The sequence below is a fragment of the Leguminivora glycinivorella genome, chromosome 3 (genome assembly GCF_023078275.1).
Source record: "Leguminivora glycinivorella isolate SPB_JAAS2020 chromosome 3, LegGlyc_1.1, whole genome shotgun sequence".
Taxonomy (NCBI): Eukaryota; Metazoa; Arthropoda; class Insecta; order Lepidoptera; family Tortricidae; genus Leguminivora; species Leguminivora glycinivorella.
The window spans coordinates 25,277,819-25,301,239 of record NC_062973.1 but is presented as its reverse complement, the minus strand read 5'-3'; the positions used below and the strand labels follow the sequence as shown (position 1 = coordinate 25,301,239).

The 23,421-nt window shown below is 37.1% G+C and overlaps 2 protein-coding genes across 3 annotated transcripts in view; both read right to left on the bottom strand.

Annotated features, from left to right (window-relative positions):
* LOC125242528 (aminopeptidase N-like) overlaps positions 1-20,435 on the bottom strand; it is a 29,047-nt gene extending 8,612 nt beyond the window's left edge. The window contains exons 1-11 of one of the 2 annotated variants that reach the window (XM_048151280.1): positions 19,637-20,435; positions 11,775-11,927; positions 10,826-11,113; positions 10,565-10,745; positions 10,106-10,386; positions 9,582-9,756; positions 8,851-9,025; positions 8,185-8,288; positions 1,572-1,766; positions 848-1,038; positions 251-427 (exon numbers count right to left, since the gene is read on the bottom strand). In XM_048151280.1, coding sequence (XP_048007237.1) covers positions 251-427; positions 848-1,038; positions 1,572-1,766; positions 8,185-8,288; positions 8,851-9,025; positions 9,582-9,756; positions 10,106-10,386; positions 10,565-10,745; positions 10,826-11,113; positions 11,775-11,927; positions 19,637-20,379 — 2,663 coding nt within the window. In that variant the 5' untranslated portion in view covers positions 20,380-20,435. Of the gene's footprint in view, positions 1-250; positions 428-847; positions 1,039-1,571; positions 1,767-8,184; positions 8,289-8,850; positions 9,026-9,581; positions 9,757-10,105; positions 10,387-10,564; positions 10,746-10,825; positions 11,114-11,774; positions 11,928-13,139; positions 13,957-19,636 lie in introns of those variants that run through there. The other variant, XM_048151281.1, reaches the window with a different exon arrangement.
* A 719-nt stretch (positions 20,436-21,154) lies between these two features.
* The window catches only part of LOC125242673 (aminopeptidase N-like), a 45,132-nt gene continuing 42,865 nt past the window's right edge, over positions 21,155-23,421 (bottom strand). Inside the window, exons 13-16 of the mRNA XM_048151526.1 lie at positions 23,100-23,274; positions 22,261-22,407; positions 22,056-22,134; positions 21,155-21,500 (exon numbers count right to left, since the gene is read on the bottom strand). Of these exons, the coding sequence (XP_048007483.1) occupies positions 21,279-21,500; positions 22,056-22,134; positions 22,261-22,407; positions 23,100-23,274 (623 nt within the window). The 3' untranslated portion in view covers positions 21,155-21,278. The remainder of the gene's footprint in view (positions 21,501-22,055; positions 22,135-22,260; positions 22,408-23,099; positions 23,275-23,421) is intronic.

The window sequence follows — 23,421 nt, the reverse complement described above, 5'->3', positions numbered from 1 at the left end:
ATTTAGGTAGGTATTTTTATAATTTGCATGCCATATGGGTCAATGCACTGATACCATGTATATATTTCCACCATTATACTATGATGTACGTGCTAAAATGCAAATAAAAGTTTTGAAGTTTGAAGTTTGAAGTTTGAAAGATAATTCTTCAGCTGGGCGAGAATTGGAGGCCTGCTTGTGGCACCTCGTACATTTCTATTTTGACAATTGTTTTAATTGTTGCTGTTATGGGATGTCAAAATCTACTTACGTCGAGATAAAATCCGAGTCTTGAGAGCAAGCCAAGGACTCAAGAATGACAACGCGTTCGTACATCGTCGGTTCGATCTCCAGGCGAGCGTACAGCGCGTTGATGATGTCGTTGCCTCCTTCTCTCACCATGGTGCAATATACCGCTGGTCTGATTTCATGCGGTATGTTGGGGTTACTGCAAAAAAGGTCTCTTTTAGATCATACCTCTAGAGCCTGACACTAGAAGTTTCGAATAGAAAATAATAATCAATCACATTTTAAAAGGACATGTAATGTTGACCTAGGTACTTTTAAAAATCTAAGTATTATAATAACCATTATTGATTTGATAAAATCGAGTTGATGAAAAGGAAGTAAGTAAAAAAAAAATCGTAAGTATGTTAATGATGATATGACGCGGGTGAAAGAGATGTATGGAATCTAGAGGAAGACATGCTGCGCCTACCCCAAGTGACGCTGATGATGACACCGTAAAATAGGATCTTAATTTTGTATAAATGTAAAGAAACAAAATATCATGGAGACATTGGAGACAGAATTTTAATTATACAGTAGTAGAATAAGAAAACATTTTATAGAGGTATGTCCAACTTACACAACATCGCGATCATTAGGGTCCCAGAACCAGTCAACAGCCGCAGCAATACACGGCGCGTAGCGAGCCTTGCAAGCATGTTCCATGACCAGCCCTCTCGTCATCGCCACATCTGAATCCTCGGTCACGGATATGTCTGGGTAGAAGCCAATCTCGTTTTCTACTTTGCCTGCTGTGCGTCGGACCATTCTCTGTGAAAAACGCAGTTTGTGGATCAAATCAAACATAACGCTGTTATGTTTGACTTTACCTTTGATGTATGTACAAAAGAATCCCCAATGGTTTGCCTTTAAACGCAAAGTCAAACCATTGGGGTTTCTTTGGTCGAAAATGCCAAAAATCTATTCGCATCACATTTAAGAAAACGAACAGAAATTTTATTTAGCAATTTTGAAATGGTCGTACACGTCAGTTATTTCATTGACTTGCTTTATTTTCATAATTTTTATTTTGCAATTTCACGGAGTCTAGCCGCCGCTCATGTCTGATAACGGGTCTCCATGAGGAAATCCGTATATTTAAGTATTAGAATATGTCTCACGAAAGTTTAACGTACATATATTCCCTCACACAGTTTCATATTGGTTTTTTTGCATCTGTGGGTTTTTCTTACCTTTTATAGCCACTCTTTCTTCATTTGTCTTATACAGATTTCTTTAATCTAATCAATTAATTGAAGATATTGGTCAACCAATACGAATTAATTTATAAAAATTGTAATTACCAAATAAATATCCTGGTCCAAATCGTCGTCGACTTCAACCATTGCCAATAGCCTCTTCTGCAGGAAGTCCATGTTCCTCACGAAAGCCTTCCACGGCGCGTAGTTGATCTCATGTTCCATGGTGAGGACCACTTTGAAGGCGATATCGTAGTCCAACATACCAGCTCTTGCCAGGTTTAGGGCGTCGTCTATTAGCTACGCAAAAAAATTCGAGATATACGCCTGTAGATCACAAAAATATATTTTTTTATATTTTTTTTTCTTATTTTTAGTAAAAAAAACTTAAAACTAGGTAAAAGGGGAAGTGACGTTACGTAGCTGAGTCAGACTATTCAGAGCTGCCACTATAACCAAAAAAATCTTCCGGTTGGGATGTCACTTGAGTTTGACTGTGACACTTATCATCGCTAGTAGTATGGAGATTTAGAGGTAAGGAGCGGAAGCTTTAAGTTTCAGAAGTGCAGATATAAAACCAGGTGGCGATGGCGCTGCAATTGCAGGCACATAAGGGTTTGACACGTCATTTTCGACTGTTCTACTTTGACAGATTTATCTCCTTATACTTCTACATTCCATAGCTCATATTTGTTGACAGTGACACTTGACAGGCAGACATCTCGGACTGTTTAAGCTGACTGTTAAAACTTTTTTTTTGGAATGATTTTGTCGTTTTCTTACGTGTATGAAACAACACATGTGACGTCAGAACGCTGTGTCTTGACGTTTGTAACTTACGCTCTTTCTGTTCGAATTAGTAATAAAAAGGGATTTTCGCATTAAAATAGCAGTTTTTGGGAAAAATAAAAAAATACGTGTATCTTTAAATATTGAGTTCTTTCAAACTAAACAATAAAAAGTAGTAGTCGAAAATAAGAAAATGTTGTCAATTCACTAAGCCCTGAAAAATTCGCCAGCTAATAACAGCAATCGACGCGATTGTTTGCCAACCCTTATTTTTCCAACTTCATAAGCAAGTTCAGCCTTTGATTGATGGGTATATTAAAATTCGATTAGACTATAGAAGTAAGGGTAGAGTGTTCACTCCATACATTATCAGTTTTTTCACTAGAGTCTGTTCGGAAAGTCAAGAGTCGTGGAATGTCAATGGGTCCCATACATTACATGACTCTTCTCTTTCCAAACAGACAATAACATGCTACTTTCGTAGTCAACATCTAGCGTCAAGTGGAAATTATATCAGCCGGCCTATCCGAAATGACATTTCGTTCGTCATCGTCAACCTGGCTTTATCGGAATAATAGAAAAACCGGCCAAGTGCGAGTCGGACTCGCCCACCGAGGGTTCCGTACCTACAAAACTTTTACGTTACTCACATAATTCTAAAGACTGGGCTAGGCTAGAAGTATAGGTTCTCTAATGAGCATAATTGTGTTTAGCGCCACCTCTCGATGAATTCGCGAACTAATTAGCACAGCTTGCTTGAGGTCTTTTATAATGTTAACCAAATTCAACATTTTTTATTTTATTTTAAAGTAGGTGTTTTATGTAAAATTTCGTAGCTATAAATTTTAACACCCTTATTCATAAACGTACACTAAAGTATCCAGCCGATAAAGTTCGTTTGTCCCTTTCTATCACACCAATACGTCGGAAAGGGACATACGAAATTTATCGACTTGATAACTTTAGTGTACGTTTATGAATAACGGGGTAAGTAAGTATGGTCAACATCAGAAAGGGTGAGTAAAACAATCTGAAAGGTTCTAAGTTTTACTTAAAGATTTTTTTAATCTAATCCAAATTTGGTTATGGTAGCTGAAAAAATATACATGTATAACCACAGAATATATAATAGTACAAGTAGTATAACGCAAGTTTCTAGCGGGAAATTACTAAATAAATATTATTTAGTAAATACATTATCTATTGTTGTATTTTGCCTTGGACCTTGTAGTACCTATAGGTACTCTTGTATATGCGAACTCAAGCCAAGCGATAAAAGGTAGCTGAATAATGTCAAATTGTACGACAACGAGAGACGTGACGTGAGCCGACTGCGCGAATGAGACGCGCTTTCTTACGACAGAAATCGCTTGACAGATATACCGGGTGCCCCTGCCCGGTAATTAATGGACAACCTTTTAACCACCAAGAGGGCACCTTACAGAAAATCGACATTAAGGTTTAGTAAAAGTCGCCTGGTTTTCGAGATTTTCACACTTTTTAAAATTTTAGGTAGTAGAAAGGGGGTGTGAAATTCTTAACCCGTCACCACACAGGCCAGGCTTATTTACCAAGAGTGGCCCTGAAGCTTTAGTAGTTGCATGTGCGCTGCCTACCCCTTTATGGGATACAGGCGTGATTGTATGTTGTTGTATGTATGTTGTATAAGGTGCCCTCTTAGTGGTCAAAAGGTTGTCCATTATTTATTTTATTTATTTAACCTTTATTGCACAACATAAAGTACAAATGGCGAACTTAATGCCTTAAGGCATTCTCTACCAGTCAACCATTGGACCAAACAGAAACTTACAATTGGTGCGGAAAATAAAACAGAAATTTAAATAGATATAAGTCACTATCTAAATACTATTACTACTATACCCGAGTCACAGGTTTCGACCTAGTTCGGGAGACAGAGGCATGACCCTGGTGAACTGATACAAACCTAACAATAAGTTTTTCTGTACCTAGAATAATATTAATATTGTAATACTATACTGTTAGGTTTATAGTGAATAAAGATTATTATTTGTTTGTCTTTTCCATATCTCGGGACCATGGGGTCCCGGACCTTTGGGAGGCATGCGTGGGGCCGAAGCCAACAGCACAGAGGCCCTTTAAGACATTTTAATCTAAATTATTATTATTATTATTTGTTTGTCTTTTCCATATCTCGGGACCATGGGGTCCCGGACCTTTGGGAGGCATGCGTGGGGCCAAAGCCAACATCACAGATGCCCTTTTAGACATTTTAATCTAAAGGCAATGGATACACGTGGCGGATACCATCCCCGAGCGCACAATATGATACAACCGGAGATGGTCCCCGCCAGGTGCAAAGACTATTGCAGTGCAGCACTTTTGTGCTGCGATGGGAGCTAAGGTCATGGGTTATTGTTTTGAAAATTTGATGAACTGGTTAAAGGGCTATGGGAGGAGACTATCGGACACCTGCCGTGACAATTAGTCTCACAATTGTAAAAGGCAGGCGGTGACTCGCCAACTCATTGAGTGGGCCCTGCAAAACGGCCGCACGCACGGTGCGACAACAGAGCAACACTTGAGAGTGGCTAAAAGGTTGTCGAGAGGTGAGTCTGCGGTAGCTTGGTTCCTGGTGTTCCATTCAGCAGGCCGCCGGCGTTATGACATTTTACACTTCCAACCTGGAGCATAGGTCCCGCTCTTGCGAATCCACTCTGGCCGGCCGGTTAAGGCAAGCGCAGAGGCGAGGGCTAGATGGAAGTGCCCTCTGGAATAGGGGTCCGCGGTGTCGCCACTCACCGTCAGCTCGCCACAAGCTGCCCCCGCGGGCTTATTATTATTATTATTATGCATCATCAATATACATACATATATAAATACAACCATATACATACATAAACTAACTAAAATATATAATATACATATATGAGGAGTGTCTTTTCAATAGGGCTTATTTCCATTTTTTCTTTTTTTTAAACTATGAATGCAGTTTTTTTTAGTATAGAAAATTACGTGTTGTTTTGAGATTAAAGCTCGAAAAGTCTCGCCCTGATCTTTAAAAAAAAGAGTAACATCAAAGTTTAGAACACATTTTGAAAAATGTGTAATGATTATTTATGTGGATAAACCAATGTACCTATGTAGTACAACAACATTGATATCAACTAATTTAATACAAAATCCAAAAATTAAATAAAACTATTTTAAAATAATAACGTTTACGCTACGAGGCCACAACAAAAGGGCTTAATTCCCAAAAGTTCGCATCAAAAGTGCTTAATTCTCAAAAACATATGGTAATTAAATATTTATTTAGGTACACATGTTACGTTTGATGTAATCATAGCATTAACGTTAACTTACAATACATATTACAATTTTGCAAATTAAATATTAATTTCAAAATCAATACCGTGGAATTATGTTTTTCTCGATTTCCCAAAAAAAGGTCAAAGTGGAAATAAGCCCTTTTGAAAAGACACTCCTCATATATAGTACCCATTTAGTACATATATATAGTATCCATTAATATCCATTAAAGTGTGAAAATCTCGAAAACCAGGCGACTCTTACTAAACCTTAAAGTCGATTTTCTGAACCAGTATAAGGTGTCCTCTTGGTGGTTAAAAGGTTGTCCATTAATATCCATTGAAATTTTAAAACGTGAAAATCTCGAAAATCAGGCGACTTTTCCTAAACCGTAAAGTCGATTTTCTGGACCAGTATAAGGTGCCCTCTTGGTGGTTAAAAGGTTGTCCATTAATTACCGGGCACCCTGTATAATATCAAGTCGTACGAGAGCAGCGAACGTGTGCAGGCAGCGAAGGGAGCCGACCGCGCGAATGATGAGTTCGCGCGGCGAATCCCGCGTGACATCGTCCATCGACACCCCTCCTCCCTCCCGCCCCGCCCGCAGCGGCGCGCGGTGTCTCCGCCCGCCTGTGTATCGTCCTTCAATTTCTTTACATATCGAAACTTATTACTGAAGAAGAAGGTTCAAAATTCAACGAATACAGATGTATAGATATTTATGTAGGTGACCGTACGATAAAAAGTATAATTCATACACTTAATTGTAAAAATGTAATGTATACGGATTAATGAATTTAATATAGATAGGTAATTATTGATATATGGCAAAACGAAGGAAATTGTTTACACCTCCGCAAATAAGTATCTAATGATAATTTTTAATTTACCATGTTACTTCAGTACAGGTACTTATTTTAAAAACCCTAAAAATGTCTATTGAGTTTCTGCCACAGACCACACAGACATGTGGTTTCTGCATATACTGCGCTGTGCATAGAATTTGCAGAGACATTGCAGAGAGCGCACGCGGACACCGGTGCGGCGCCAGTGGACGCGTCGGTGTGGGTGAGCTGGGTATGCATACAACTACAACTGCTGTAGGCACCGCCCCCTCAGTAGATCGATGCGATAACATCGATTTAAATTTCCCTAGCCTCGTGGCGCCCACCATACAAAATTTTTGCTAGGGAATTTTGATTCTTATTGTACTTGAGATTGAATTCAATTTCAGTTATTCGAAAAATTTTAGAAACAAAAGAAATTATATTTTATTTGTTTACATGAGAGTTAAAATTCCATTGACACCATTATGTACTTTAAAAAGTACATACGGCGCCACGAGGCTTAAGCACCTGCACTTCCGAAGGCGCTTAAGTCATTTTTGGTAATAAAAAAAAACCACAACGTTCTATGAACATTGGTCAAGTGCGAGTCGGTTTTCGACTTTTCCATACAAAGAACTCATGAGCGCCTGAACGACTATGATGGCAAAGTTAACGTTTCGCACTTTCAAGACTTTTCGTATATATCTCGGAAACGATAAGAGATAGAGCAAAATGGACTTCAGATTTGGGCTTTCGGTGGCACAAATTCTATGTTTTCGTCAACAGACACCTTTTTTTGGACCGATTTGAATAAAATTGTGCTCAGTCAATTTATAAACGGTCTTAAGCGCCTCCTTTTTAGTAGGAACTTAAGTCATTTTGTACAAATGAAAAAAAAATTGAACAAGTTCTAAAAAGAAAAAGACAGAAATGAATTTCTTTATACCTGTCCAACGCGCATACACAATTTTAAGACGTTTAGTAACTACTTGCAGCGGCAGTGAGTGAAATTCGTAATCTGAGTTTTTTTCTCTTAAGTCCGACTTACGCTTGACTGTAGATTTCTAATAGGTTTTCCTGTAATCTATAGGGAGAGGGCTATCTCGTGTATTTTTTTGAAAATTTTACGCTAAGTAGTTTCGGAGATAAGGGGGGGGAATGGTCATTTTTTGCTTATTTTCTTAAATTACTTCTAAATTACCAAAATCAAAAATATAAAAAATATATTTCAGATGCTGACAAAATGCTCTTTCATTTGATATGTAACACAATATAGTTTTAATAACTTTGATTTTTAATTTTCAATTTTACCCCCCAAAAGTGACCCCTATGATTAAATTTCTTTTAATTAAATTACATGTCCGTCTTTGGGCCACAGGTTTACATACGTGTGCCAAATTTCAAGTAAATCGGTCCAGTAGTTTCGGAGAAATCGGCTGTGACAGAGGGACAGACAGACACGCGAGTGATCCTATAAGGGTTCCGTTTTTCCTCTTTGAGGTACGGAACCCTAAAAAGCGACAGAGATAACTAGCTACGATATCGATATTATCGTAAGCGTTTGTGAATTGAGAAGTAAGACAACGAGAACATGTTTTCTAAAGTCCCAGCAAAGTTTCAATGGAGAATGGAGATTCTGAGAAATGAGTCTTCCGTGAACACGGCCAGTGAAACCTTTCTTCCCGAGTGATTTTAAAAATGTGTACAAAATGCGAGTGAAAGAAAGTGAACGATTCACCTCTTGTCTTCGACTCAATTCTTAAATATTGGAGTGAACACTCTGTCCTTAATAATTTCTCTATGAGACTTACTGTAGCGCGGTTGAGCGGGTGGATTTGTTCGCGTTCGTCGGGATCCTCCAGGGCCTCTATAATCCTCTCCCATAGAGCCAAGTCGTAGTTGACACGGTAGTATCCTGGATTATAGTAAGGATTATTTTACATGTGTAATTTATGTTTACGGCACTCCAGTTTATAGAGATAAAAGTTTAGCTCGCAAAAATTTAAGCACAAAAGCGATTTATGAGTTTCCACTCTTCGTTTCCATGTATTTCGTTCAATAATATGTCTACTACTAAGCATAACATCATCATCCTCCTTGCGTTATCCCGGCATTTGCCACTTCTCATGGGAAATTGGGGTCCGCTGTGACAACTAATCCTAAAGCGTAGGCACTAGTTTTTGAAAGCAACCTTCCAATCCAAAGGTCATTAGGTGTTACTGGAGTTAGTCCAGTTTTTTTTTTCACGATCTTTTCCTTCACCAAAAAGCGACTCTACTAGGCATCTCTGCCCATAATATCATACTTAGAAGAGATAATGAACTTAGAGTTTTTGATTGGAGGTGGTAAATTCTTCCAACATGTTGTTGCAACATAACGGAAGCTGTTTCTAAAAGCTACGCTATTATTAATTCTGTTATCACAATTAAAAAGCTCTAACACCAAAAATGAATAAAAAAAAACTTGAGTTCACTCACCTTGTCCCTGAATGTTAAACAAGACATAGTCATCATCATTAAGCACCACGTTGATAGTCATCGTATTGTCCATAACCCGGATGTCGTTGATCTCGTAGTTGGGGTTGATGCTCGACGTCCAAGTCACTGGGATCTGGTAGTTCACCTGATCCGTTGCGGTGAAGCCAAACTTTTCCTGATAAAAATATCATGTGTAAATTTGAAGGATTTATTTATGTAACGATAAAGCAAGTTGCTCGGCCAAGCCAAACGCACGTTCTCCCTCGACCAAGGCACGTCTACATAGCACGTTTGCCGCGCGAAGAAATTGCCTCGCTATGTGTGGATTCCCGTGGACCCGGCTATTTAACGTCGGATATGTTGGGAGACATCGAATGTAAGGCATGCAGTAGCCAAAAATGTCGTGTGAAGTCTAGCAACTTGATGCCATGATTAGCCATGATGAAATTTCTTAGACAAGGAAAAATTAAATTAAAAAGTAAAAAATTACTGCCTTAGATGCGACTTTAACTCATTGTCTCGGAGTCAATAATACCACGCCGTGCCATCTGTGACACCAAGATCTTATTCACAGCAAAAAATTCCACTCAGTAGATCAATGAAGCCAGTACACGAGGCAGTAGTTTTACACTGTTATTTTATTCTAAGCCTATTTATTTTAAGCTTGTCGAAAAGTGAAATTTAGTAGTCAATTTAGGAATAAAGTGAAAATCTACTAAGTATTTGCTGACCTGGGTAAGCAGAACGCCACCTTGCCTTAACCCGACGTGAAGGATCGGGTACCCATTTGACTGCAGCCACGGCTCCAGAAACTCTGACAAGTCATCAACGATCCTGTTACCACTGGTCAACCACTCGGCGTTTATGGCGTCGATGAAGAAGCGCGAGTTGACAGTTTCTAACGCCCTGATAAGAAAAAATAAAGTATATTCGGGTGCCTTTACTTAGAGAGCATGATAACTGGAGATCATATATTATGAGACGTACTAAGTACATTTCCCGTGCGGGAATAAGCCAGTATAGTATTGATTTTAATGCGGTGGAGCAAAGAAAGAGGTATTCAACCAATTCTTTTGATAGATAGCAAGTAGATAGCGTACCGTAAGTAACATAACTATTTGTAATACTTTAAAAACTCGGACATTACATAGTCTGAAGTGTATTGAAAAGTTGACTTCTAAAGACCCATGGTTAATTTTCCATTAAGAAGGCAATATTTCAGACAATAATAAAATTGTACCAGAAAATTCATTACCTGCTGTTCAAGAGTATCTGGCCCGCTGTCCTAATAAAGTCCTGTTCCTGATTGCCAAGAATAAGTTTCAGCATGTTCATTAACGCTGGTGACTTGTACTTCAATATGTCAAGGCCAGAGATATGGTCTCTTACTTCATCTTCATCAAAGATATTGGCCTCAGGTTCTAGAGGACGGGCGATGACGTAGCCGTCTCGGTATAAAGCTTCTTGGATGACGTCACTTACGAATACTGTATTGAAGTCTACTAGAGTAACGTCTAGTAATTGGTTACTTTGGAACTGAAAAAAGTATGTAAAGTTATAAAATAAAATTTCTTATACGTAAAATAAAATTTTCGGGTCTTTAAAAACACAGACTTTTTTTACAATTTTGTGAACTTCGTTTTATTTGTACTTCAAGCAAGTACTGCAACTACATACTAACAACTAAAATCAAAGACCTTAAGATATAGCTTACTTCTTTATTTAGCTCGTAGCCAGTGTACGACGCAAGGCCTTGGATCACCCATTGGAAGCGCCAGTTCTCAGGATAGATGACGTATCCGTACCACTGCCTAGCTATAGCGATAGATATTTCTGCCAACGCTTCCTTCCTCTGCTTCGTTGAGCTCACTCGCTCCATCAAGATGTATGGTTCCCTGGTAAGCATAAAAATCTACATAAAAAAATCTAATTTTGAACAAGTACTCATTTTAAATAAAATTAAATGTAATCTTACCAAATGCAAACCGTTGACAGAGCATACCAATCTTTATGAACATCAGGCAAAGCAATCACAAGCATCCTTCCATCTTGATCCAGAACTATTTCATTATAAGGTTTCTGAGTCCATAGTTCCATGTTGTTGAAATAAGAATTGATGGCAACTGAAGCCTGGTTCTCTTGGTTGATAACTCCGGGACGAGCGTAAAGCTGAACGCCGGCCGCAGGGTTGTTGATGTTGTTAAAATTGTGAGCTACCATGCCCCAAAGCACAGCTGGACCTAGCAATGCTTTGAATTGACCGCTAATAAAATACAAAAGGTATTAGTACTTAAACTTTAGTTTGCATAGTTCTGGATAGATAAGACAATATGAGGAAGATGGCGATGGTTAACAAAGTGATAATAAAAAGATAGAATAGATATCTGTTTGGCCCCGTATGGGGACGGGTTAAGAATTTTACCACCCCCTTTCTTCCCGTGGGTGTCGTAGAAGTCGACTGTGGGATATGGGTTAAAGAGGCTGGCAACCGGTCACTGCAATGTCACAATTTGGATTTCTTTCAACCCCTTTTTACCAAGAGTGGCACTGAAACTTGAGTAGTTCATGTGCTCTGCTTACCCCTTTATAGAATATTATGTAGAATAGATATCTCAAAAAAACACTAAGCATGTACTTGAAATGTAAAGATAAGCTGTGGCAAATCTTAAGAAAGATAGGTGTTTAAAATCAACTAAGTATTCCTGCACGGATAGCATGGTCGCGCGATAGACGATAAAATATCAGGCCGTCCCTATCACACTATTAATAAGTGCGATAGGGACGGCCAGATGTTTTATCATTTATCGTGCGACCATAATTGCCTGCCTGGGAACACAATGTTCTTTAAAATACTATCTCGATTAATTTAAGATAAAAATTAAATAAGAAGATGTAATGGTACATGGAAATTAATGTTCACTTACTTAGTGTTGTCTTCTTGGGCAGAATTCATGAAGATATTATTGTACGGAATGTTATTGAAGGTGAAAGATATAGTCGATGGTTCCGTGAGTTCATCCATGCAAGGGAATACACGTCGAGCGTTAGTGGCGTGCAGGTTCATAGCATAGTAGTCCCTGAAATTAAAATTATAGAACTTTTGACGACCGGTCTGGCGCAGTCGGTAGTGACCCTGCCTGCTACGAATGCTTCGAATCCCAGTAAGGACATTTATTTGTGTGATGATCACATATATTTGTTCCTGAGTCATGGATGTTTTCTATGTATATGTCGCAGGGAAATGGCGAAAACAGAAATTTGATCAAATCTCTAAGGGATATGATCAAATCACGCAAGATGTCAAAATGGCGAATCCATTTTATCATTTCTCTAGAAAATTTCAGTCATTTGACTAAATCCCTGACTCTGTTTAGTGAAATCACAAAATCGGCCAATAGACACGCCACGTTTCGTCATTTCACTAGATTTGTTTAGGGATTTGATAAAATCCCTGAACCACGACAGTAAGTTGACGAAACGAACTCAAAAAGTATTTTTTTTTAACATTTTGCTAAACAAATTTAAGGCAATGGTAAAGTCTCAACTGAAATATGGTATACATAATAATAAATATGGTTATTTGATCAAATCTCTGAACAGGTTTTGTCGCGAAATGATAAAACAAGTTGACGTTATAAACTCGTTTCGTCAACTTACTGTTGTGGTTCAGGGATTGTATCAAATCGCTAAACAAATCTAGTGAAATGACAAAACGTGGCATGTCTATTGGCCGATTTTGTGATTTCACTAAACATAGTCAGGATTTAGTCAAATGACTGAAATTTTCTAGAGAAATGATGAAATGGATTCGCCATTTTGACATCCTGCGTAATTTGATCATATCCCTTAGAGATTTGATCGAATCTCTGTTCTGGCCATTTCCCTGCGTCATATATAAGTATTTATATATTATATAATATATCGTTGTCTGAGTACCCACAACACAAGCCTTCTTGAGCTTACCGTGGGCCTCAGTCAATCTGTATAAGAATGTCCTATAATATTTAATATTTAGTATTTTTACATATTTCGAACACTTTATGTACGTAAAGTATATGTGTAATGAAAATTTCATATTAAATTATAAATAGGTAACAATATCACTGAAATAATACATACAAAACAAGATAGTTAAACATCTTTGTGTAATTTACACTTATATTTCAAAAATCCATATGTACTGGTAATTAAGAAATAAATCTTGTAGAATAGATGAATAATTAAATTAAATGTAATAAACAGATAAAAAAAAATGTCTTTTTGGAGTAAACATAAATTAAATTTATTACATTCCGTCAAATTCTCCTCTATAAAATCCGAAGCCGGTCTGCATACTTCCAGTATACTCTATGACGACTATGTAGTTCACGGCTTCTTGCTGGGGCTCTATTTTCAACAAACCATCATTAACACTAAAATCTGCTGCAATCGCATTCACTTCCGAAAAGATGCCAGTTCGAACTGCTTCAATATTAAGATCTTCAACGTGGAAAACTATAGGATCTTCTATAGTTGCGCTGGTCAGTCGCACTTGGATCACAGCACGACCGGTAAAACTGTTTCCATTAGGGGTTATTGCGATGCTGTATTGTCTTGCTTCTTGACCTGGTCTTAGGTTTCGGAATATAGATCGTGATGCAATTGTTAGAGTTGTCACGTTAGATTCCACTCTATTATCTTCCTCTGAAGGGAATGGAACAATTATTGATTCTGTTGTAGTAATTACTTCGTCTTCTGTGGTTTGTGTATCGGCATCTGTTGTAGTTGGAGATTCTGTGTTATCCTCTGTCGTCGTACCAAATTCTCCATTTGGCTCAAAATCGTCGCTTTTCGGATGCTGACTATGTGGAACCAATGGTATTCGAGGTAACTCATGTTCTGCAAAAGCAGTATCGACTACGTTCAATGACTGTATTCTCGTTGATATTGGTAAAGATTTTGCGAATACACTCAACAATATTAGATTGATTAGAATGAGACACTTCCACTTGGTCTTTCGCCGGCCCATTTTTGTAAAAGTAAAATGGCCGGATCACTAAAATGTCAAAAAATTCGTTTCATGCGAACACTACACAACCACTTTTGGACTACTTGGGGAAAGAATGAACGATCTTTTGAAGTAGATCATCCGATACCGTCATTTGAGATACAGATAAAAGTTTATCGCATTCTTTCAAGTATTGAGAAATTTAGAGATAAAAATTAAGTGTTCGATATCACAGAAAATGGTAGGTATCCCAGAATGGTATAAAATTGAAAGTAATAATAATGAAAAATAAAACGTGTCAAAATGTATTTTTCATTATTGTCTTAAATAAATCAAACCGCACTAATTGCATAATTTCGTTTTTAATGTAACACAAAAAGATTCGTTTTCTTTTGTGGCATGCATACCTTTATTATTAAAATTGTACTTTTTATATTTTGATATTAGATTTTTTGATTGAAGCAGTCATTTTAAGTTAGTTATTTATATCTCATTCGTCATTGGCGGGACATGTGGATTTCCTGTGCTTAAATTGATTGACACAATCTTTGTTTTCAAGAATTCTGCGGAATGTAACTATCTATCGTAACCAATAGATAGATTTTATCTCACATTTTTTCGATTATTCTATACGATTACGTTTTATGTAAACGTGGGTGCACAAATTATATGGCAAAAATGATTGCTGTTTTTTAGTGTAGTATTCGAACAATGCTTTTAAGAAATGATCAAGATAATAATAATTACTTCCGTGGTATATAGTTACACAGATCTGTCAGTGTCAAAATATAAGTTTAGTAACTGACCTAGGATACTGAAATTCAAATTGGGTACTCCGTTTTTGTTGTATTTACAATAAATACTAGATGTACAAAATGTTATCGAAATTTTCACGATTATTACACATAATTATTTTTAAAATCGAGACTTAATCGCGTATCACTACATATTAAACTGACCTCCAACGTTTCAGGGACGGCGTTGGAGGTCAGTTTATATATGTAGTGATACGCGATTAAGTCCCGATTTTAAAAATAATTATGTTATCGAAATTAACAAAAAATACCTCTATAATGCAACCAGGGAATGTGTTTTACGAGTGTACCTACAATAATTTTAATGTGTTTTCCAAGAGAAAATAAAATTGCATGAAAAATCGTAGCAAGCCTTTACACCAGGAAACAGAGGCCTTTTCAGGCCTTGAACTTTACCAAAGCCTGTGAGCTTCATGATTAATGACAAGTTAGAGTAAAAACGGAAGCTAGATTTCGTGTGATAGTACTGTAAACAATGATGTATTGCTTGCGAGTAGAGTATTGTTGGAAAAATAGAAGCTATATGGTAGGCGAAGTATTAATCACCTAATAATATCTAAACTGAATTGTACAGTGCTTTGGTTTCGACTGTAATGCTGTAAATTATGTTTACAATAAATAAATAAATAAATTATATGGTTAAGTACATAAAGTTCATGCTATGCACCTATTGAACCACATTGAATAATCATGGGTCAAAAGCAGCTAGCGCCCGCTACCAGCATAAGGCCTATTCAAGATGCCATTTTTACGCAGTAGCGTATTGTATGAAACGTACAAAAACCTCGTTTAACAGAGCTGTTTGTACCAATTACCAATGATGCGCTAAGCGAGGATTTGAAAATGTAGTGTTTCACTGAAGCCAGGATTTGCAATTGCGGACAAATACAGCATGGCTGACACAGTTTTAGCGGAAACGAAGTTTAAAGATACTGTCAAAAAGATAACACGCAGAGAAAAGTCGTCCTAGATAACTGATTGATAAGCGTTAGCCTTATCTAAAGAAACTCATACCATTTTAAGTTAACCCAGATGAAGATTACATTCAAAACTACAGTTAGGTGTCCTATTTTGTTAATTAAATGGTTTTGGAATTAAACATTTTCAAGTTAAAGGAAAAATTTGCCCTCCCGCGATTTAGTGGAATACCAGTCCAATCACTCTGACTAAAATAGCCAAGCCACGAAGTCCTGACCAGATACATTTTAAATTGAAAATTTTAATGTCACTTGCAGATGCTTATCTTCTTCTTCTTCTTAAGGTGCCATATCCTAACGGATGTCGGCGATCACCATGCGAAAATCTTCTCTGTGTTTAGCCACTCTACTCAGAGTGGTAGCGTCTGCAATACCGGTCCAACTCCTTATATTGCCACACCATGATGTTCTTGGTCTTCCTCTACTTCTCTTTCCGTCCATCTTTCCCTCTACAATGTTTTTCAGTAGGGCATATTTGGTGTTTCTGTAAATATGTCCAAAATATGCTGTTTTTCTTCTTTTGACTGTCAATACAACTTCCGTTGTCTTTTTCATTCTGTCCAATACTTGTTTGTTAGATATCTTATCTACCCAAGATATTCTCAGCATCCTTCTGTATATCCACATTTCAAATGCATTTAGCTTGTTGACTATTGATTTATTTAGGGTCCATGCTTCCACTCCGTACATCAGAATTGGCAGAACAAAACATTTAACCAGTCTCCATCTCAGATTCAAGTTTATATCTTTATTTGTGAATAATTTTTCCATTTTTAGGGTTCCGTAGTCAACTAGGAACCCTTATAGTTTCGCCATGTCTGTCTGTCCGTCCGTCCGTCCGTCCGTCCGCGGATAATCTCAGTAACCGTAAGCACTAGAAAGCTGAAATTTGGTACCAATATGCATATCAATCACGCCAACAAAGTGCAAAAATAAAAAACGGAAAAAAATGTTTTATTAGGGTACCCCCCCTACATGTAAAGTGGGGGCTGATATTTTTTTTCATTCCAACCCCAACGTGTGATATATTGTTGGATAGGTATTTAATAATGAATAAGGGTTTACTAACATCGTTTTTTGATAATATTTTTATTTTCGGAAATAACCGCTCCTAAAGGAAAAAAAGTGCGTCCCCCCCCCCTCTAACTTTTGAACCATATGTTTAAAAAATATGAAAAAAATCACAAAAGTAGAACTTTATAAAGACTTTCTAGGAAAATTGTTTTGAACTTGATAGGTTTAGTAGTTTTTGAGAAAAATAAGGAAAACTACGGAACCCTACACTGAGCGTGGCCCGACACGCTCTTGGCCGGTTTTATAAAGGCACTCCTGGCCATTTCTATTCTTACTTGGATCTCCTTTTTAGGGTCCCATTTTTCATTGAGCCAACATCCCAAGTACTTATATTTTTCAACCCTTTCTACTGGTTTACCATTTATATTTAGGGATTCATCCTTTTCATTTTTTTTACTAATGATCATGTATTTAGTCTTAGATATATTAATCTTTAAGCCATATTGTTCAAATTTAGAATTTAGTCGTGATAATAAAAAATTTAGCTCATTCATATTATTTGCTATTATTGCTGTATCGTCTGCATATCTTAGGTTATTTATTTTTGTACCATTAACTTTAATTCCCATATCAACGTCTTCTAAGGCTTCTTGGAATATAAATTCTGAATATAGATTAAACAGAGCTGGAGAGAGTATACATCCTTGTCGTACTCCTTTTAGAATATTTAGGTCTTTACAGTGTTTTTGACCTACTTTTATGTTAGCTGTTTGGTTCCAGTATAAGTTCTTTAATATTCGTCTGTCTTTCTCGTCTATATCAGTGCGTTCTAACAGTTGAATTAATTTTTCATGTTTGACATTGTCGAACGCTTTTTCAAAGTCAATGAAGCATATATAAGCGTTTTTATTGTGTTCCAAACATTTTTCTATCAGCACCTGAATGGATACCAATGCTTCCCTGGTTCCCAGACCGTTGCGAAAACCAAACTGCGTAGAGCTAATGTTACTGTCAATTCTGTTGTAGATTCTTTGATGTATTATTTTCAGTAAGATTTTAAGAGCGTGACTCATCAAGCTAATCATTCTATAGTCATTACAATACTTAGCACTGGGTTTTTTCGGAAGAGGTAGAAAAGTAGATGTTAGCCAGTCATTAGGGATTGTTCCGGTATTGTATATTAAATTAAGCAATCCAACCATCACCATTACGTTATTATCATCTAATAATTTAAGCAATTCGGCAAATACACCATCGGGCCCCACTGCTTTTCCGTCTTTTAGGCTCTTAATGGCCTTCAAAACTTCTGATTTAATAATTGGCGGTCCCTCCGCAACGTTCTCGGTGTTTTCCCTGTGGACATTCGATCTGTTGTCATAAAATAGTTTTTCTATATATTGTTCCCATGTTCTGCCCTGTTCATCTTTGTCTATTACTAGATTATGCTGATCATCATATAGTTTGCTAATAATATGTTATGCAGATGCTTATGCTTGATAAAAAATAAGTTTGGTTCAGGAGCATAATAGCGAACTTCATACACCCTATGTTGCAAACATGCTGATATTTAGTTATCGAAAATGATTGTTTATGTGTTATTGGAAATAAATAAATCAATGTCTCAAAGAGTTCACTGCCGACCAGTTCACCGTACAGCAACGGATTTAGAATTAAGAATCTATATCGTAGAATAGCTGTTGTATGACCGTCCGGTATAAAGCTTTTTTATTTAAGGAGGCTTTTTTATTAAAGGAAGCTACATTTTAGTTAGGTAAGCAAAATAATTATTATCATGTAGGTATAATTTGGCATTACAAATAACGAACCAGTCTAAGGCACCAGTGCCTAAACATCAACAGTATATATGATTTTTTACATATACACATTAAAAGGTAAGTTATAGAACAATATTATAAATAATAATTTTTAAGAAAAAAAAAACCGTCGCCTTTCGGGTTCTGGTGAAAGCTACTTGCGAATGTTGGATTATGTAGAAATGTGTAAGTATTTTTTAAAACTGCTTTTAATGCTTTAATTATTAGATGACAACACAAATGAATATACATATAACGTTAAGGTTTGAGGAGTTTCCTCAATTCCTCATGAATCCGATTATATTATAAGAAATCGAAGTTTGACAAACTTTGACCTGAAAACTCAATATGCTTAACAAACATAACTAAATAAATGTCACTGTTCTGAACTTAAATGCATGCTTTTCTTACAAAAATACCAAAGTCACTATGAGTGTGCCATTCAGATTTGAGGAGTTCGGTTTTGACTATCATCAGCAGTTCCACTGCACCAAATGTCACTGTTCTGGACGTAAGTGAATGCTGTTCTTATAAAAATACCGAAATCACTATAAGCGTGCCGTTCAGATTTGAGGAGTTTGGTTCTGGCCATCATCAGCAGTTCCACTGCACCAAATGTCACTGTTCTGGACGTAAGTGCATGCTGTTCTTATAAAAATACCGAAGTCACTATAAGCGTGCCGTTCAGATTTGAGGAGTTCGGTTCTGACCATCATCAGCAATTCCACTGCACCAAATGTCACTGTTCTGGATGAAAGTGCACTCTGTTCTTATAAAAATAGCAAAGTCACTATAAGCGTGCCGTTCAGATTTGAAGAGTTCCGTTCTGGCCATCATCAGCAGTTCCACTGCACCAAATGTCACTGTTCCGTACCTAAATGCATGCTGTTCCTTTAAAAACATAAAAATCACCATATGTATGCCTTTCAGATTCGAGGAGTTCCCTCGATTTCTCCAGGATCCCATCATCAGAACTGGGTTCTGAGAAAAATGGGACCAATCTGTATGCATATACATTCAATCAAAAAGAAATTTTCAAAATCGCTCCAGTAACGACGGAGATATCGAGGAACAAACATTAAAAAAATAAAAAATAAAAACATACAGACGACTTGATATTTGATAACCGTCCTTCTTGAGAGATATGAGGCGACGGTTAAAAATAAGCTTTGTACTCACGAACTATCAAATTCTCCATGCCAAAATCCAGTTCCAGTATTAGTCATCGATCCCGTGTATTCAATGAAAAACGTGTATAATGACGTTTCGAATCCAGTATCGATTTCCAAAAGATCGTCATTAACATCAAAATTGGCTACAACAATTGCTGAGCTTCCAGTTATGGAAAACCTTACAGAATTAATATTCAGATCTTCAACATGGAACACAATATCATCTTCTAGGGAACTAGCATCACTTATTATCACTGATGCTGTTAAGAGTCCGCTAAAAGTACCACCGGCTGCGTTAGGTGTAAGTTCTACCAAGTAACTTGTCACGTGCATTCCAGGTCGAATTTGATTCCTCATAAGTATGTCATTTCCTTCTTCAATGCCATTTTCAATCATTATTGGTATATTATCCGGAGAATTTGGGTCGTTTAGTTCATTTTCATCGATACCATTTTCAAACAAATCGGTTTGAACAACTTCCGGGTTTTCAGGTGTGTCTAAAATTGGCATTGAAACCCCTGGATGAATTGGGATATTAGGGTCAACGCCATCGATTTCTTCTTCTAGTAGTGGTAATTCTGGTAATGTAGGATAATCAGAGACATGTTCTATGATATTGTCTTCGGGTAAATCAGGCACTGGTAAGTCTGGTACTTCTTGAGGGATTGGTAAGTCCGATTCTTCTTCAATTTTTATTGGTAACGATGACACTACACCAAGAACGAAACAGAAAACAAATAATGTCCGCATTTTGTTTGTGTATTAAAACTATACTTTTCAAACACGGCCTTTCATCGATGCGTTGATCTTGGGCATGAGTTCTAAACTGATATTTTTATCCGTCAATATCTAGTATAAAATGATTGATTGTTGGAGCTAAATGACTTTTTGGTTTTTCACAACTGTAAGATAAAGGTTGAAATATTTATCAGACACAACGAATGACAAGGTTAAGTACGAGTATAGCGAGATGCCTGCCTTCGTATTACGCTTTTTCAGATTAATATGACTCATAGTTTTTTTGTGGCATGGCCTTCTTCAGCCCGGACGTTTGTTCTTTCGGTAGGTTTACCTAATATCTAAATATGCCACTGACTTTGACACTGACACTTTACTTTCAAGTTGTTTGATATATTGCTTGGTAATCTACTTCAATGTTACTAAAATATTAATTGTTTTTTTTTTAATTTCCTTTCCTATGTATTTTTCAGTTATAACACTATAAGATAACATAAAGAAAAAGTTCTGTTTAAATATCGAGAGAATATTTTTGTAGGTATGTTAATTATATTAAATTAATAACAAGTAGGTAATTTTCTAGACAGTGATTTTACTGATTTTATTGTAAAAAATATCTGAATATTTAGAAAGCTAGAAAAATCACATTAAAATTTGTTGCTTAAGTACCTAAGTTAACTCAAAGTCTCAAAACAGCTTCTATAATATTAATTTAATAATTACAGCAACAACAACGCGCGATGTTTTTTGTGTATCTTTTGATTCTATTCAATAAATAACAAGTTGGTATTTTTAAAATTATTTTATTATGTAATTTTTCGGAACATAACTATGTAATTAAGATCACATCACACTTGTTGCTTAAGTATCTAGTAAGTTGACTCAACGTCTCAAGACAGCATTTACAAAATTTAATAATTAAACACAGCAACAACAACAGAGACGAAGACTAGGACGCCAGAAGTGAGAGCAGTCGCGCTGCTTCTGAAGGTGAGGCGGAGCCAAGAGTTGACTCGCGCGTAGTTATCTGTGGACCAGGCGATGGAGGCGGCGACGTTTTCCCTGATGGCGCCAATGGAGGCTTGCTCGCCGGCGGTGAGGATGGCTTGGTGACGGGTGACCAGCTCATTGATCTAGAAGAAAAAATCATTGTCAAGTCAGGGGAAATATCCTGTAATAAGATAGACTGAATTTGCGTCTGTCCCTATGGCTCCAGATAAATTTTTCTGTGTACAAGGCAATAGTTCTACCCAATCTCCTATATGCCTCTGAAACGTGGTGTCTCTACCGAAGGCACTTTCGAACGTTAGATAGGTTTCACCTTAAATGGTTCATTCATTCATTCATATCAGCCTTTTATTGCCCACTGCTGAGCATAGGCCTCTCTTCTAGTACACCACTAAACTTGTTCCGGTCCTGAACTAGCCTCATCCAGTTGTGACCCGTAATTTTTTTGAATGCTTGCGTGACATTAAGAACATTTCTTGTGGAGCTCGCGTCGGGGAGACTGTGCAGTTCTACGCCGTAACTCTCCCCCCTCAATATTTCAAATGAAAAGTCAGTTGGAAGATGGTTGACCCTCCTCCTCCTTGCAAATAACTTCTACCTCAATTATTACTGCAGCAGTCTGTCACAAATAGCAAGCTAGGAATCGCACCTGATGGTGCGTGGGTGCCCTTTGAACTTACTTTGTCCAAATGTGCCTGTGTTGTGAGCCTACTGGCAAAAGCGTTGAGGATGCTGGTTGTGCCAGTCAAACCTTGCACTCTGTAAAATAGAGGTTTATATTAGTAAAATAGGTTAAAATTCTCAAAATATTTTTAGGAGGAAATGAAGGTAAACTTATCTTGTAAATGTTTCTTTATAATTTATGGCATTAAATTTTTTACTAACCTGGGTTGAATTTCAGGCCAGTGTTGAATGACGAAATCCAAAGCAGCTTCCATGCCCTGAGGACTCGAGTTGATGACGGACACGACGATCGTATGTTTGTCTTGCTCTCGCACGGGCGACGAGTCATCGATCACTTGGTTCAGATAACTGTAAGATTAAGATCATCGTGAGTGGTTCACTGAATCATAGTGAGTCAGGGTTTGAAATATTTGATAACTGTAATGCTAAAGGAGCCATGAAATGAAATATTTTTAACATGCAGAAACGTCTGCAAGCGATACCTATTTCATTTTTTTTAATTAAAGGAAATGGGTGTGGGAGGCGAATTCGACCCTCCAACAGGATTTGAACCTACACTACTCGTAGCCATAGAGGCCTCAACAGTTCAGAGCGATGGACTTTTGGAATACCAAAAAGTCGCACGTTCGAGTTCTGCAGAATGTATGAAAATTTCTATGACATTGTTCAATAGTTTAGTTTAATTTTATTTTCATAGCTCATTTTTATTTTTATTTTTGTTATCTAAGTTTCGTGACGCATTGGTTATACTCTAATGTCATGTAAACGTGTTTTACTAATAAACAAATAATAGTTATTTATATTTAAAATTGCAAACGGGACTTAATCGTGTATTTACTATGTTTTAAACACTAACCTCCGACGTTTCACTACGACGTTTACCCACTAGTGGATAAAATGATATTGAATGAAAATAAAATTGTCAGAATCATTGGTTGTAGGGCGATTTGGAGAGTGTCAGGGATTTTCGAAACCAGTAGGACCAAAACTTTGTTTACTGGACGGAGAAATGAATTAATATAGTACTTTATTTCACTTACTTTTGCCTAATATCCTCATTGCCCGTGCATCCCATAGCGTTAAGCAAGATGGTTTGTTCGCTGGAGTCTGTGCTGGCTTCGAATAGCTGCCACAAGAAGTTGAAGTTGTCTTCATCTCCTCCGCGTAGACCGGAGCAGTAGACTGTCGTCTGGATGTCAGGGTTGAGGCGCTGAGCTGGAAGATATGAGACGAGTCAAAATATGCAACAAGATCCAGGATATCTGCGGAACTTCTTTAAAATCTGACTGGAAAAACTGTATTGGGAGTTATGAAAATAAAACGAAAAAGATTTTTGACTAGCAGTTACACCAAACAAAGAAA